This window comes from Podarcis filfolensis, assembly GCF_964270895.1.
Source record: "Podarcis filfolensis genome assembly, chromosome: 17".
Taxonomy (NCBI): Eukaryota; Metazoa; Chordata; class Lepidosauria; order Squamata; family Lacertidae; genus Podarcis; species Podarcis filfolensis.
Window position 1 is genome coordinate 22,873,848 of NC_139621.1, and position 17,809 is coordinate 22,891,656.

At 40.9% G+C, this 17,809-nt stretch overlaps 1 protein-coding gene across 45 annotated transcripts in view; it reads right to left on the bottom strand.

The window, feature by feature from the left end:
* Positions 1–17,809, bottom strand: part of MPDZ (multiple PDZ domain crumbs cell polarity complex component) — a 113,939-nt gene that overhangs the window by 73,980 nt on the left and 22,150 nt on the right. For all 45 annotated transcript variants that reach the window (XM_083592641.1, XM_083592628.1, XM_083592657.1 and 42 more), the window contains exons 4-11: positions 15,268–15,483; positions 14,110–14,249; positions 12,415–12,628; positions 10,445–10,573; positions 8,835–9,038; positions 5,510–5,630; positions 4,586–4,674; positions 3,517–3,712 (exon numbers count right to left, since the gene is read on the bottom strand). In XM_083592641.1, the coding sequence (XP_083448767.1) occupies positions 3,517–3,712; positions 4,586–4,674; positions 5,510–5,630; positions 8,835–9,038; positions 10,445–10,573; positions 12,415–12,628; positions 14,110–14,249; positions 15,268–15,483 (1,309 nt within the window). The remainder of the gene's footprint in view (positions 1–3,516; positions 3,713–4,585; positions 4,675–5,509; positions 5,631–8,834; positions 9,039–10,444; positions 10,574–12,414; positions 12,629–14,109; positions 14,250–15,267; positions 15,484–17,809) is intronic.

Here is a 17,809-nt window from a genome sequence, read left to right on the forward strand (position 1 = left end):
GAGGTTACAGGTGGGAAAGGTTTTGGCTGTGCATTATTTATTCTATAATGGGAAGAATCGTTCCTGCAATTGGCTTGATCATAATTTGAAAGACAGAGGTTCACGTCCTAATATTTAAAATATTTAAATATTTAAAAGGCTGCTAGTAAGCATAAGTCAAATAAGTCCTCTGAAGGCCAATTTCTCACATTCTTATGTGCACTGGGCAGCAGTTCCATGCCCACTAACTAGGAAGTAAATCTTTCTGAACTAAACAGGCCTTGCTTCTAAGTAAACATCTGTAAGACATGTATAAGATTGCATTCTTAATATTTTTATTAGTTTCACTGAAAATTATAAATCTTGCAGTTGCATTATCCATCAATAATGGTTTATTCTTAATGAAGAAAAAATGACCCGTAAGTTTATCTCTCACCCCAGCTTTATGGTGAACATGTCTTCTTAATTTGCGTGTCGAGGTCCCCAGGGCCACCCCAATAGCTCACACATCACACAGAAATTTTTGTTTAAGGTTTTTGGCATAATTTTGGCCACAGCTTTATTACAATACAAAAATGTGAGTGGTTGCTTAGGCATTGGTTGCAACTATCTGCCCCTACCATGGAGGACAGACTGACATTCCACACAATGTGAAAGTCAGAAAAGGGGAATACACTTGGGGGTAGCGACGGAGCAGGGAACCTGCCCTCAGCCCTCCCCAAATACAACCAGGGGCTCTTGCGTGGCCCGAGCCCCCTTGACAGGGTGGACAAAAGCAATAGTGAGCCCCTGTATTCCTTTAACGAAATCCCTTGCAGCAGCAGCATTATAGGGGCAGGCACAGCCAATCCATGCCCTCAACCAACTAAACCATAAACCAATGCCTAACCGCAACCTTACAAGTTGTGATGATTTGCTACACAGTAGGCAAAAACCAAATGGCCCCAGCCAATCAGCCAGATGGACAAAATTCCTATCGGGCCCCTGCCCCAAGAGCAGACGACCCCATGACAGGCATAGCAAGGTCAAAGCGAACAACCCTAATTCTAGGGGGAGGGGACGAGCAATCCGATGCACGGGGCGAAAAGAGGAAGCTCTACGCCTCGTGCAGGGAGTTTTAGCATTTCTGGCTGTCAATCAACAAATGGCAACATTAACTTCTTCCCAACAACAAGGGAAGCACAATCACAACAGTGGCCAACGATCAATTAGCCCGCGCCACAACTTTGGAGTGTCCTGTCAGCCCCCACTGCAACACGTGCTCTCCATGAAGGAGAACACGCTTTGTCTGAACCTAGTGATATGTAACATACTGCAGAAATTATCAGAAACTCAGTACGGGGCTTATTAGCTTTCAGAAGTTATCTCATGGAGTTAAAGCCAGAAGGAAAAAGTCACCACACGAATGCTACAATAAATTCTTACTTTATGGTGATATTATTAAAATTAAAGTTACTCATTTGTTTTCAGATATTTCTTAAGCACCCTTCACCAAAAGATTGCAGGGCAGTTTACAGAAGTGTGGGTAAGCACAAACCATGGAAATACAATTCAAAACCAATAATTATAACAAAATAAAAACCTGAAAATCTACAAACACAATAATTAACACAATTCCAAAAATCTACACTCTAAAATAGGAAGATATCCAGAGTCTGGGCACCACCACAAAAAAGGTCTTCTCCTTCGCAGAAGCAGTGTTCCTCTACTAAGGAGGGTACTTGGAGACAGGCTTCTCCAGAGGATTTTTAAGACATGGAAAGGCTGATGTCTTAATGCCTCAGAGAGTCTGATTAGAATCCAACACCTTGTCAATGTCACATTGCTGCATTTTTAAGCCTTCTAGGATGAAGCATATTGAGCTTCATAGACCCTATATAACCACAACGGGTTTACTTATGTTTTTTGTGGGAGGTAAAACTTCAATACTTGGAGACTCAGGCAGAAGTTGAACAAACAACAACAAAGTTGGTAAAACAAATTATTCGTGAAGCAATAAAGTTATTTCAGGAAACAGTCAACTATTTAATAATTACCGGTATACTAAAACCAGTGGATGTTACAGGCTTCTAACAAGGTAGCAAACACACAGCTTCTTTTAAACTTCAGTTGCTTGTTTTCAGTTAGATGTTACAGGTTTCTAGACTAATTAGTAAATGCTTGGCTTATTTCCAGCTATTTCACTTCAGTTCCTTAACTTAGTTGTACCATAGGTGTTACAGCTTAATACTTTGGTTCTTAAGCAAGGTGGTACTTTCTGTCAGATTCCCAACCTTCTATCAATCATACTCCTGAGATACTTCTAGCATTATAACAGACCCAGGGGATGACCACATCCTTCTTAAATATTTATTGAATATCTCTCCCCTCCTGACTGAAACAAGACCAAAGTATATCACCCTCACAGCTTCTACTTCTCCTTCCTCAAACTCAGCCCTCCAGTTAACTCTTGTCTGAATACTCTCCCAAGCCACTTTCTATCTAAACTGAGAGACTCCTTTCTATAGCTGTAAATATTCTCCTCAGAATGGATCTGACACGCTGACTAGGGCTGGGTGATATATCAATACATTGTCCAAAACCGGTTTGAAGTTCATATCGTGATATAGGTTTCATAATTTTTGACCTGGCAATATATTGGAGATCATGGTGTATGTGTGTGTTTTATGCAAAAACCACAATGTGGGAAAAACCATGAAGCCAATCAGTGCCTCTACATAGCTCCATCCTTCTTTCAGACATCATGATATATTGGGAGATCACAATGTTTAACTGGTGAGATATCATGATGTCAAAAACCAGATATCGCCCAGCCCTAACACAGACCAGAAGCAACTCTCAAGTCTCTCCTTTCTCTCTTCCTCCTGCTCTCTCTTAAACCATCTCCCTATCCTAGCACTCTCTCTGAAATAGCTCCTTTTATCTGCCCTCCCAAAGTGCTGGCTCCACCCCTCTCTGGTTGGCTGTCTTAGTAGCCAATCAGAGAGAGGCTGCAGCCCTCTGGTGGAATTCTAAGGCACTGCATCACCAGCTCAGCTGTTCGTCACATATACAGTACAGTTGTTTTACTTGTAAAGTAGTGGAGAAAGTGTTTTAACTTATCAAGTTCCCTATATTGTCGGCCAATCAATCCATTTGGTCTATTTTGACTGATGGCAACTTTCCAAGATCACAGACAGTGGTGCTATCCATCCATCTAACCTAACAAAAGCACCACTATAAAAACACCACTATATTCTCCTTCAACACTAAGAATAATCTCTAATATCCCATTGCTCTATCCATATCTTTGCTGACTCTCTTAAACAGGGAGCTTCCCGCTGACACTTTATTTAGCTCTGAAATTCCAGGAGGAAAGCTTTATAAAAGCTATGGATGAGAACACAAATCCCTTACATGAGAAAGCCCTATATGATTTTTTTAAAAAAAATGAAATGCAGACTCTAAGGGCAAATTTAACCCATTTTCCCCAGTTCTATAAGCTGTAGAAAGAGAAATAAAATCCAACTCATTTGAAGCAAAGCCATTCTTAATTACCTTTGCCTGTGCCAACATCCATCGTTTGGAAAATTAAATCCTTTTCAACAGCACCACTGAAGTCCTCATGGGGTTGAATGTGATTTCCCTGCTTAAGGCCTCTTCTGACCAACGTGAGTCCAACTGTTTGGCCAGTATGCCGCAAAACCTCCACTGCTTGCTGGTTGGTAAAACCCTGAAGATTTGTTCCATCCACCTGAATGATTAAATGTGTTTTAATTTCCAGCAGGCCACTATAAAGAAGATAAACGTGCAAGAAGTGTGTAATTCAAAATGAGCCAAATCTCATCTTAGCCACTTGCAAAATGTCATATCTTATTTTGGTCTCCAGCCACTTTTATCTATTATTGCTTTGTTGTCTCCGAATATGAGCATCCCAGAAAACCACATTCAGATTCCTTCAGCTTTCAGTGTTTAGATTTATACAAAGCCACTGTGAAAGAAAAGGACTAGGTTTATGTAGCTTTGTAATATCATAACCAAATAGTCACTTTCCTTCTTGGTTACTACTGCTGAGTAACAGTCTGGTGTTATAAGTGTTCACATGATAACCAACTACAGCACTTTGATATATTCGTGTCATCAGTGACAGCTGGGATGACCAAATGATTGATACAAGAAAAACTAGAAGAACAGAGCAATTGTGTTTTCTCTCTGTATGGGTACAGCATTAATAACCATGCTTCCAAGTGCAGATCAATGAAAGCAGGCATGCAAAAACCTGTGTTTGGAACAGACACCTGCATTTGATGATGGAGCTATTACAAACAGGCCTGTGTGAATTATCCATTCCAGTTTCTTTTATGCAGTCTATTCATAGCAGCTTCAAACACTGAATCTAATCAGCCTTCTGCTGGACACATGTCTCCACACCAAGGAGATGGCCCAATCCTATGGCTGGCTATTCAATGTTTAGCATAAGGTGTATTTTCTGTTAGACAAAAGGTATGTAAGGTTCTAAATAAATCAATCGTTTTGGTCAACTGTGCCACGGGGTGGGATGGGGATCATAAAAGTGAGGGTAATAAAAGCAAGTATTCAATAAAATCACTCCTCTATGATTACTTACTGCTATAATTTGGTCTCCAACGTGGATTCTACCATCATGTTCAACTGCACTGCCTTTTGTGATACTCTTTACAAAAATACCAGAAGGTTCTGTGGTTGAAAAGGGAAAAACCTCATGCAATTAAAACTTACTTTTCAGCTCTTGCTACATCAGCACCTAGGACCCGAGTCCAAAATCCCAGACACAGCACAGAGACATTTCGCTGTTCTCTATCATACCAAAAAACGCCCAAGCACTTAACCTTAGTACTATGATGTAAGTCCAAAGTCTCATTGAAGACGTTTTCCCCTAAGGGTTGTACCACGCATTACAGGATATAAGCTTACATTTTAATGCATAGATGCATACAAGGAGGCAGCCCCAGTTAAATGCCGGCTTCTTTGAACATGCACAGCCTCCTATATACATAAAATTGTAAGGCTGTCATCGTGCTGCAGTTCACACGGCCACCAACAGGCAGTCATGCAACTGCAGAGCAACAACAGACTGTCAGGCAAGCAAGCAAGAAAGCAGCTGGTAGCCCAGGTGAGCTATTTAAAGGAGAGTGGGAGGTGCTTTAGAGAGCGGTTAAGCAAGCTGCTCTTTAGTGTGTCTAACGCTCTCCAGCAGTGGGGAGGTCCCTGGTCACCTTGGATGCTTGTAATGGTCTGGCTACCTTCCCCTTCAGCTACTGGTATTTTAGTGGTACCTGAAGATGGTGCTTTTGCAGTCCCGCTTGGCCCACCGTTAAGGAGCCTGAAAATTGGTTAAAATAGCCTGAGCCCTGTCCATAATGATTGTCAGTAGCTCTCCAGGGTTTCAGTGAGAAGTCCTTTCCACCCATACCTGGAGATACCAGGGACTGAACTCTTAAGACCTCTTGTGTGCAAACCATGGCGTCTGCCACCAAGCTGTAGCCCTCCACAGATCTGGTCTTAATATTACCTGAGGTTTTGTCTCCAATGTAGCCAGCAATAGTTATTCCTAATCCTTGGATGTTTTTCGTGAGTTCCACATCAAACATATTTCCATTAGCATCATTTTCAACTTGTGTCTCTTCATCTCTCTTCGAAAAAAACAAACAAACAAAAAAAAAAACAAATGAAAGAATGTCCCATGAGGGCAGTTCTCAGGGACAAAAATTTTGGTACGTATTTTCCAAACCAATTCAGGTGCCAAAATTGCAAATAGATAGCATGGAACTGGAATGATAGTTGTACAGATGGCAACCCTCCAAAATAGCTGCTGAAAATGTTGTCTTCAAAGTACCTATTTATACAGTTCAATCCAGCTATACTGATGTACTATTCTGATTTACAGATTTATGATGTATTCTGCACTTGTTTTATTGATGTTGTTTTATTGTTGATTTTATGCTGTTTACCTCCCTTACATTTGTTAAAATGTTGTCCGTGAAGAAATGTTTGCAAATAAGTAAGATAACGAAAATAAACAAACAAAATGTTTTGCTGTTTGGGGCTCCATGAAGTGTTTTGCAGTTCTGAGGTCCTTCAAGATTCAGTTCCACAGATATTACTATCATGCAAGAGAAGTAAACTAAAGGTCAGGGTAAATATTATTATTACTGAAATGTTTCAAAATAAAAGATACGCACACATATGTTAAAATTGAAATAACGAGAGGATATGTGACTCAGGCAAATAAAATGACAAGTTGGTCCTGAAACTTTCCATTCAGGAGCTAACACTTAAAGACAAAAGGGTTGTATTCAATGTAGTGCTAAGCTCGGGTCCCGTCAGTCCAAAAAATTATCAAGAATGCAGCAGGACTACCAACCCTCTCTTTCACCCCCCATGTGCCCCCTAAAATCTATTGCAGGGGTTACCATATCCCTCTGGAGCAGATTTAAGGAGAAGAGGAACTCCTTGTGCTGGTAGAGATTAGAATACAAGTTAGAATATGACCAAATTGTTTTACTGAAAATACTGTAGACAAACAAATATTCAACAGAGTATTTTTAAATGAAAGTGGTAGTAGAAGTGTTTCAGTTTTTGCTTACTGCTTTTTTCATATCTGATTTTAACATCGCTGTCATTTGTATTTCCATTGTGCAATTCACTTTTAGACACCTGAGTGCAAAATATGCCAACGACAACACTAATAATAGCTGTCAGGGAACTGCCATCAGCTCAGAGGCGAGAGGTGGAAGGGCAGCTGGGTCACAGGGAGCCTCCAAAGATCGTGAGAAGCAGCACTTCCTCCGTGGAGGAGGGAAGCCCCGCCTCTAGTGGGGAAGAAATGCCGGGCTTGGAGGATGCAAGAGAGAGCCAAGACATGGTGCATGAGCAAAGTGGGGGTGAGGCAGGTCCCCCTTTAGCCACGCCCTCTCTGCGCAGTAGGTTTACGTGCAGAGAGGGGAGGCGACAGATGGGGGTCAAGAGACTACTCTGCTGGGGAAAGTTTAAGGACCGCCCACTCTCAGATTCTGCTAGTGACTGAGCAAGACATGGAAGTGAGATGTTCTGCACTGTAAATGTTTTTGCACCAATAATAAAGCCTTTTGAAAAGACCAGTGGGGATCTTGCCTGTTCGCTCTCGAGCAACCACGCCAGTAGGCATAACAAGAGCCATAATTCTCAATACTATGAAACTCAACAGGAAATCGAGCTAAGGTTCGCCTATAACATATGGGTTGAATCCGATAATGTCCAGAGACCTTTAAAACATATTTGGTGGGGCGAGGTGCTGTAGATAGAGAACAGGGAGGTCCTGTTGCACAAGCAGAACTCCAGTTGTTTACACCCAGTGTGGCACAATGGATCTGCTAAAAAAATTCCTCCTTTACTAATAATGATGAGCCATGATTTAACAGTGTATTATACAGATGTCTTATGGGTAACATACTATGTATGCTAGAGAAAGGGGAGCACAGAGGATTCTAGGGGCAGGGAGAGGGGAAGGTCACTAAGTAAAACTGAACAAATGCAAATTCTACTTGGCAAAGTAAAAATAACTTGGGAACTGGGGCATGTAACAATTAATAGCAGCTTTTTTGTGATGATTTCAGGGAGAGCCAATAGGCAAAGCTGCCATGCTGCCTACTCTTTGTCCCTAAAAATAGCTATTAGTATAAATTCAACTATTAAAGGAAATAAAGGCTTCTTTATAGACTAAAAGACTGTTTCCCAACCTTACACATTTGATGAGAAGCAATGGTTCAAATAATCTTTCAGGAATTCTTCCTGAAAACTGCAGGGGGAGAAAGTTCAGTGAAAAACTGTGAGGTCACTGGAACAAGCCATGCCTCCAGGCAGAAAGGTTTCAGCTTGATCCCCTCTTTATTTCCTTTATTTATTTCAGTATACAATTGTGGCAGTCACAGTTCCACCGAGTAGCACCTCATTTTGCTGAATAAAATCAGCTCAACTGATACATCAAGTTCGACAGCTGTCAGATTATCTGTACAGGGTGCTGAGACTCTCTACATGTTACTGTAGATTTTTTTCTTTCTTAAGACGCAGAAAAATACGTGCGTTGTTTTACTGCATGGTATTTCTTTGTTTTTGCACACCCAAGGCCTCAGATTGCCTCTCCCATTTCTCATGTTACTAACCGCAATCTTGCTTGGCATCCCTTCGGAACGTTAAGCGAAGGACTCGTTTGTGAACGGGAGAACGCAGAGGGATTTGGGGCGGGGGAATTGAGGGAGCCTTTCAGAGAGCAAAGAAAGAGAGCCAGAACAGCAAAACAGAGAAGAGAAGGGTATACAGCATGCAATGAAGGTGGCAGCTGGCTAGCTGGCACACAGCTAGCAGCAGCTGAAGTTGTAGCAGCTGACCTAGGTGAAGAGCTGCAGCTGTGTGCCGGCTGGCACAGAAAGGAAAAGGCTGATGGTTACTGGGGGTGATGAGGTGGGTGGGGGAGGCAGGAGGAAGAGAGGCATATTGGGAGAAACTGTTTTAATAATCCAGCTGGACTGAAAGGGCTGCCACAGAGTAAGTGGGAGGTGTTGCAAAACACTGATTGCTCAGCTGTTGTTGAAGCATCATTCAAGTGGCACATTGAGGTTAGTGGGTTAGAAATTATTTGCATGTTTTTATGTCTGGCTCCTCAGAGTTCCCAGTGCACCGATGCACTACTGACTACCGTGAGGGATTGATTGATTTATTTTTAACTATGGTGATAAGCACACTCTATTTATATGCCTTTGGATTAAGAAAATAGTGAGCCATGAACTCTAAATAATGAACCACCATTGAAGTCTCTATTGCCAGTGCAGCTTCTTAAATTGACCTTGTCAAATCATTACCTGGTTATCCATCATAAAGGTTTGTACTGGTGTTCCTGGAGGAACTGCTGGTGGCGTGGGCTCCTCAAGTGGGCCTCTGGCTATAACCAACTTCACTCTGTTTCCACACTGCCTCAAGACTTGCGCCACCTGCTCGCTGCTCATTCCAGCCAGCTCTGTATCACCAATTTTCAATATGTGATCTCCACTGCACAGGCTACCATGCTAGATGAGGAAAAAAACCAATTACTTCACTGGCAAAATATATAGAGAGAGATAGAGAGGGCACACATGCACCCCAACAAGAAATTACTATAATAATTATAATAATTTATTATTTATACCCCACCCATCTGGCTGAGTTTCCCCAGCTACTCTGGGCAGCTCCCAATCGAGTATTAAAAACAATACAGCATTAACAGTACTAGTATTGCAACAATAACGATATAGGGGAATTCAAAAAACTTGTTTATGCTCTAATGTATAATCTGTTGTTGCAGCAGTAAAATAATAAACACAGGTAAAAGCGATGCCAAGATGCCTAGTGTTTATATTTCAAAAAGTAAGCATAATACACTATTGTAATATACAGCCTTTTGCAACCCTCTGTGCCACATCCCATACTGTTCCAGGGCTTCTTCCAACTCTTAAGAGCAGCTTTGGGGGGGGGGGGATTGCAATGAGAAGAGCGTAGCGAAAATTGGGAGCATCTTTTGCACCTAGCACTGCTTGGTAGGGTTTTAGTGAAAAGAAACGAAGTGGGATTTAGCGCAAACAACAACAACAACAACAACAACAACAACAACAACAACAACAACACCAAACCACAGTTTAGCATGTTGTCTAAACCATAAACTGTGGCCAATATCAGCTAGGATTTGTTTAAACAAGCCAGCTTCTTAGCCCGTGGTTTTAAGATGCTTCTGGCAAACAAACCTTCATGTTTGGCCATGGAGGAGGCAGCTGTAGAAGCACTCTCCCTTCTCATGGTTTCTGGTAGATGGCAGCCCAGCTGGAAGAAGAATAGGAGGAAACCTCCAGAGAGCTTGCCAGTCAGCGGGGTGAAGCGGGAAGGAGAGAGAGAGAAGCTGAGGCGAGAGTGGACCATCCCTTTTCTCTCTCCACCTCTGGCGGCATCTTCAGATGAGGGAGTCATAATTTTGCAACAGAATCTGCGCCTGCTGGATGGCAGCAGTGCTGTTCTTGGATGGGCGGTGGCACTGAGCACAGCTCCAACCGTTTCCTTCTTCCCTTTTGATATGTGCTTATATTGTTGCTGTTTTTTGGAGTGGGGCAGCTCTTAATTAATGAAGCAGTTTTCCCACACAAAAATGCTAACCCCCTCGTTTTACTTCAAGAAAATAAAAGATGGGTACCAATTACAGTCGTACCTCAGAAGCCAAACGCAATCCATTTCGGAAGTCCGTTCGACTTCCAAAACGTTCAGAAACCAAAGCTTCCAAAAAATAGTTCACAAACCAAAACACTCACTTCCAGGTTTGCTGTGTTCGGGAGCCAAAACATCCCGAGAACTAAGCTGTTAAAAAACCAAGGTACGATTGTAGGTAAAATACTTATAAACTGTAATTCTATATCGTTCTGTGCTATAAACAAGAACATAGTTTGTGTACCTGATCAGCTATTCCTCCTGGAAGGATGGTTTTCACTATCACTCCAGTTGATTTTCCACCCACTATCCCAAATCCCAGGCCTGATCCATCATTCACCAGCTCAATGGTCTCCACATGCTGCCAGTGAACCTGAAAATATCAATATTGAAAGTTAATTTCAACAACAACAACAATAGAGGACAAGCATTTGTCTTGTTTCTAGTGTAACAGAGCACAGAACTATAAACATGCTAAATATTGGCTGTATCCTCACTCTAGAAATCTGCCTATGAGTAATCACTATGCAGCGTTGTTCATTCTGAGCGCATTCAATGGCAAATCAACAGTGTTTACCGTCTCAATGAATTAGCTCAAAATGGGACCAGGAATCAAAATTAAAGCTTGTAGCTGAGAACGCATGTTCTTTTCTATGTAGGTATAGAAAAAGGAATTGAGACCCACTGCTCTGAAGCAGTCAATGTAACAGAACGATATAAAATTATGCATGCCATGGGTGATGAGATGTCTTTCTACCTCATAATCCAATGAAGCTCCATGGTAAAGGTGGTAGAAGCTCAATGTGTATTCAGATATATTCAGTATGCCTCTGAAAATTAGCGTGGGGGAGAAGGCACAGGTTGGCCAGCGATTGAATACACAATTCCTCACTGCCCATTTGTTTGTCAGGAAAGGGCATCCAAGAGGGGAAATGTCAGCTACCCTAACATCCTCTGCGTGGCTCACCCAGATGGGTGAGCTGGAAGAGGTGGGTCATAGCACTGGCAGATGTAGAGGGATGTTCCAATGATGCACTACACCAGCATATAGAAGGAGCTTGTTAGCAGCTAAGAGGGACTGAGGTTCAACTTCCAAGTGGCAGACTGCAGCCATGGTGTTGTTAGATTTCTGTTAGGTGCATCTAGGTGTGTGACAGAGCCCTGAAAGAGAAGGTCCATCCTGGCTGGGAGAAAACGGCAGGACAACTGTGCTAACTACAGGATTGCCAAGAACCAAGGATGTCTGGGACAATGAGGCACCTGAAGAAAGGAGACAACTGGTGGGCAATATTGGATTGCAAGGTCTTCTCAATTATAAGAAATTCAGGACAGAATTTTCGCAACTAGGGGTAGTATTCAACTAAATTACTGCACCAGCAGAAGCCACCACAATGATTCCTGCTAGCAAAAAAAAAAAAAAAAAAAAAAAAGACTCTCTTTCCCCGCATACCCCCTGAGCACCCCCAACCCCCCAAAAAATCTGTTCTGGAGGGTTGGAAGAATCTCCGGAATAGTATGCAAGGGGAGAAGAGGGAGATGAAAAAGATTAAGTCAAAGCCTAAGGACCTTTCTTCTGGAGAAACAGGTTTAATAGCCTCTATCACTATTAGGTGACTGATCGCTTCTTGCATGATTCGCTGTACATACATTAGGGAGTGTTATGTCAGTGATGGGTGGAATTGGTCTAGAGGGCAGTACTGATGTGAGTTCTTTGCTGCTGCTGTGATTCAATGTAGACACTTCCCTGAAAGGTAGAATGCTATGGAGTCTTGCCTACAATCCAAATGGGTCTGATACCTTGACTGGCACTTGGTCATCATCCTTGGAGCCTGAAGGCATGGGCTTCTTACCATCTGTGGATTCACCAAGTCTACCCTGCTGCAAATAATCTGGAACTTAAAGGGAACTCAAAGCCAGGTGGGAGCAGCATGTGAAGAGCCACAAATTCTGCACCTCTGACCTTCCTACTGAAGGAACATTGTTGCCTGAGCACTAGGAGACAAATTGACAGCGTAGGAAAACTTCCCTTGGAGATGCAGTTTCACTCAACCGCCTGCTTAATGTTCTGGGAGAAGATTATGCATGACTATCTTGACCTTGAGGCAAGGGGTGATTAGTCTACAAGACTACGGAAAACAGCATTTAAACTGCAACCACCAACAAGCTAAGAAAAGGAAGGCATGCTTGTTTTCAATGCTCATACAGTGTACTCACTGGATTGGAGTGGGCTGAGATTGTACTAGCAGCTGATGGGGACCGAGAAATCACAGGGCTGATAAGCTGAGGCAAGGCGCCCCTGGCCACAACCAGCTGGACACAATCCTTTGCTTTCTGTAGGATCCCGATAGCCTGTTGGTGTGTGATGGTCTGGTCAAGGGGTTGCCTGTTAATAGCGAGGATTTGATCGGCTTCCTGCAGCCTTCCATCTCTATCGTAGGCAAGCAAAGGGTAAAAGAAATGATCAAAATTAAGTGCCACCAAATATTAGTTTGTCAGTTTTTCCAAAATAGTTTCTTTTAATCCTGTTTTTCTGTTTCCCCACCCAAACTTTTTTTTTTAGAAAAAATCTTTCCCTACAGTTTTGCTGTGAGCAACTATTTTGGCACCCTGGTGATCAGCTTTCTTTGAAGCTAATCCCACTGCCACTGTCTCCTGGCTTCACCCCACAGCTAGTTCCCTCTCCCTGCACCCACATCCGAGACTAAGCATATTACAAGTGGGTTGCTTCCAGCTCTTCCAGCTATAGCCTGGGAACTTCATTCTTGACTTTGAGCCTGCTGCTTAACAGAGCATGTGCTCTACTTCATTCACGGTACAAGTACTGAATATTCATCAATCCATACAGTTTACTTACCAAACACTGCCATCAGGTGTGTAAGAGGGAGGTGGGGAGGAAACTAGTTTTCCTTCTTTAAAACCGAAGAAGGAAACTACATTGGAAGGGACATCTTTCTGCTCTTAACTTAATCACGAAAGGGATTCATTCATTTGCTGGTGGAGAATTTATTTTCAGGGAATCACATAATCTGCCTTTCTTCAGACTTGAGTCAAAGTAAGCGGAATAAAAGTAAGCTGTGAGCCTAATCCACGTTTCTTTTTAGGATCAATAAATTTATTAAACAGTCTTTAAAACCTATGTGCCCAAAACATACTGGTCACAAACTAAGTCCTGTCAAGTGTCATTGCTTCCAACGGGAGAATGAAACTCATGTTTAATTCTCTTCTGCTGAAATCAATAGAATTTTAAAATATTTTTATTTTTATTAATTTATATGCTGCCCTTTAAACCAAAAGCTCCCACAACAGTACAAAACAACCTGCAGAATACACACATCAATACAGAAGAAGAATGAAACAAAGAAATATCAAGAATCAAAGAAATTATAGAAACCAACAGATTCACCATATTAAAAAAAGAAAAACTAGGCAGGGGAAGGATTTAACAATATATCAGGCAAACAGTATACTGTTGCAATGGGACAGAGTGTGAGAAGAGGAAATAGAGGTCATAAGAATTTAGGAATATTTATTTATTTATTCATTCATTCATTCCCCAGCCAGTCTGGGCAGCTCCCAAAAGAATATTAAAAAGGGTGGGAAACTTTCTGGGCAGTCCTTATCCTTTGCCATATAACAAAGAAAAATTGCAACAAGTATAAATGAACACAATGATTAAAAAATAGATAAACAATTTGGAAAAGGAACAACTTCAGAAAGATCTGAAATTCAAACTGTACATGAATGGCATGAATATTACAATCTTTATAACTTCCAATGAGCTATCAGTCGTGAGCAATATATCCCTTTGTAGCTGTTATACTATTGCTCATGACTAAAAGTGGCACGTCTCTTACAGATTTCTTCCCATCTCTAAAATCTGACTAAGAAAGTGGTTCCTGGCAATCTCACCTTTGTGCCACACTTCCGTCTTGAATCTCCTGCACAAATATGCCCAGTTCACCTCTATATTCACTCTTCAGGCCAACTACACTGAAGCCTAGGCCACCGCTTAGAGGCTTCACGAGTTCTATGGTTTCAACAAGGCGTCCCTGTAAGAAAAACCAGCACCATTTTGAAACAAATTCAGAAGCAATGTGGTTTCAAAGTTTGTGCACGTTTAATGAAACAAATTACAAATAAACAAACAGGCAATAATTAATCCAGTAGGAGCATAATGAACGGGTCCTGTTCTGATCATTGTGGTTAGGCAGTCTGGGCATCCCACAGTGAAGCATCTCTTCACCCTTCTCTTTCAAGTTTTGGGACTAAGTACGGTTACCTTTACATATCCACCAGCATGTTCACTAACCAAATTTAGTGACAAATCACAGTTTGCAACCATGCAAAAGTGGGTTAGGAACTTGCGTTTGGAGTAACTACAGGTAGTGCTAACATTTGGGAGGCAAAGCTCATAAAAATCGAGAAAACTTGTGGCATGTTCCTAATCCCCTAGCACAGGCATGTCCAACTCCCAAGAGACTGCAATCTACTCCCAGTATAGGAAAACTGGCAGTGATCTACCCACTGTCGTTGGAGAGAGGAGGAGCATGCGTGGGGTGGCTAGGTGGGTGGGTCGGTGGGTGGGTGGGTGGGAGGGTGGAAGGAAGGAAGGAAGGAAGGAAGGGATGGAGGGATGGATGGATTGCCCAGAGTTGTTTAGCTTTTTTTAGGGAGTGCCCCAGAGTTGTTGAGCTTTTTGGAGGGATGATTGCACAGGGTTGATGAGCTTTTTTAGGGGAGAGTACCATGAGCTATAGAGCTATTTTTGGGGACTAATGCACAGGGTTGTGGAGTTATTTTTAAGGGGGGTGCCATAACTCGCACACCAAACAATCCACAGCTTTGAAACACACACGGCGCTAAAGCCAACTTTCATTTCCCAAATCGCCAGCAGCGGGCACCTAATGACTGCCCAAGGGGGGTGGGGATGGATACATTCATTGCCCACTTAGGGATCAATTAGATCATCTGGGGATCTACCTGTAGATTGCGGTCAACCGGTTGGACCTGTCTGCCCTAGCAGAAGGCCACAGTGCCAGACAGTTAATTCAAGTTATGAAGTCCTACCTGTGCCATATTTCTGATCAGTAGTTCAAAGTCATCACTAGCAGACTTCACAATAATCTGAGGAGATCGGGCAGCTGCTTCTAGCCCACTTGAAAGACTGCCATTCTGCTGAGCCAACAGATAGGATTCATTTGGGAGTGAAGTTTCCACAATAGCAGCATGATGAGAAAGCTGTAGGAGTTCGCCAGATGAGGAGATAGAAGGTGCAACATGTACCTAAAAGATTATGCAACATTACTGGATTTCAGTTGTGAAGAACACAAGAACAAGCAGCTACTGGGCAAAACACACAAAACAAAATAGAAAAAGCCCAAACATAATCCAACATTGGAGGTTTATCATGCCCTTAATGATATGACACGTGTTCAAAACAAAGTTAAAACACTACAGAAGTCATGAAACAAATCAATGGAACACTGTATGATAAATGTTGTACACACTGGTGACTTAAAAGTCAACTGTAATTGAAATTTAGTATAACCACACATTGACTTTCTTAGTGGCAGTTAAGAAGTTATTTTGGGGGGCGGGGAACATGAGGGCACAGAAAATGGCTTTTAGACGGTAAGATTTTTAGAAGGAAAACAATAAAGGGGCTTTTGGCAATAGTTTGAGAAGAAATATAAGGAAGTGATGGACAGAGAAACCTGAGCTGGAATGGCATAAAATTTATAACCAAAGACTAGAAAACGTAAGTGAACATTACCAATTGCTTTACCACATAGACTGAGAAAAATATACACTGGGAGTTAGGACAAAGACTGGAGGTTTGGATCCTCAAATGCAGATTTGAAGCCTATCTGGTGGTCTCACCCATTAATAAAGAAATATTGGGAAGAAGTAATCAGATTAATCACACTTAATGACCCTTTAGGTTATACCATTAAATCCTTGGACAATTTTGTTGGGCTATCTAGATGATCACATTAAACCCCAAATAACTGGTATGAAATTTATTAGCTGTTGTCAATCTGTCAGTAGCTCAAATATGCAACAACAAGCAACTACAGTAGCAGAAATGGTTTGAAATGGTCCAACTGTGTCACAGAAAACAAAAAAAGGAAATTTTTAGAAGTAAATTACTTCTGTGGATTGAAGGTATAAAAAACAGATATGGTATGGCTACAGATAACTATAACAGCTTTTCTGCATAGTATACTATACTTTCTGAAACTATATTGCTTATTGATTGCTAATAATTATTATGTAGGGAGATAAGGTGCTCTTCAATTATTTCTAATATATGAACAGAATGTTGTATATTTATGTACTTGTGTTAGGTATGTCTGGGGTCCCAAACCGTGGTGCGTCTGCATTTAATATTCATATTGATTTTCAATTATATGTTCATTGTTTCTTTTATTCCTTATATTATATTTTCCTTTATTACCATTTGAATTCTATGGAACATAAGAAATAAAAGAAGCAATAAAACTACAATTAGAAATCACGACACATTGCAAATGCTATAGCCAGCAGAAACCAGCTGAAAGAAGCAGTGGTCCGTAGGATTATTTCTAAACTTTGGGAATATAGCACCAGGAGAAGATCTTAGACATTACAAACGAATCATTTGGATAGATCATTCTACAGCAGCCTAAGGGCTATTTTGAGTGCATCCACTGTCAAAAGACAGAATGCTGGAAAAGATGGCTTAATGTTCTCATAAGGAAAACAAAGGCCATCTTTCTTGGAATATAAAATGGGGAGAGGCTTCAATGCTTTTAACAAATCACAGCTCTTGGAAGCTCATCAAACTATTACTTCTCCCCTCTCTTAGGGAACAACATAGCATGCTTCTGCTAATGCAAAGAAACTGCTTTAGAAAGAAAATATTTCTCTCTTACTACCCTTCCAAAGGTAGAATGGGAAAAAGTCAAGGTGAATCAATGATTTTTTAAATATATATATTAAAAAATGGATTGTTTTAATTTAAATTGGATTTTGTTTTAATTTAAATCAATCTTTTTAATTTAAATTGGATTTTTAAAATAAAATGCTTTTGGAGGAAAAAAATCTTTCTAAAGATAGTTTTCTACTTAAGTTACGTTATAGTCCAAAGGCCATCAGGAAATAAGGATTTGTTTTAAGTTTTTCATGTGTGCTGAAACTCAGTCTAATGTTTTTTAAAAAGTTTAACCACATCAGTTAACAAACTTGGATACATATACTATAATGTTATTGTTTGAGTTAAATTGTTTAAATTGTTATTAAGGAAACGGTTATTTTTCTCCTTCCAATAAAGGAGAAAAGTTGTCCAAATATAAACAGATAACTTATTAAATCTCACAATAATTTCATAATTATCTGTGTATGTATTTCTAACAATATAACCATATCAGTAATTTTTGATATAACTGTAAAAACTCTTCTGAAAAATTATTATTCCAAAAATGAAACCTTCATCTGGTTGTAAATATTAAGATTATACCAGCAGGAATGCCTTTCTGTAAAATAAAAAAAGAAGAAGATTTAAATCAAGTCTTACTGACTAATGATTTAAATCGTGATTTAAATCGATTTGATTTAAATCAAATCCACC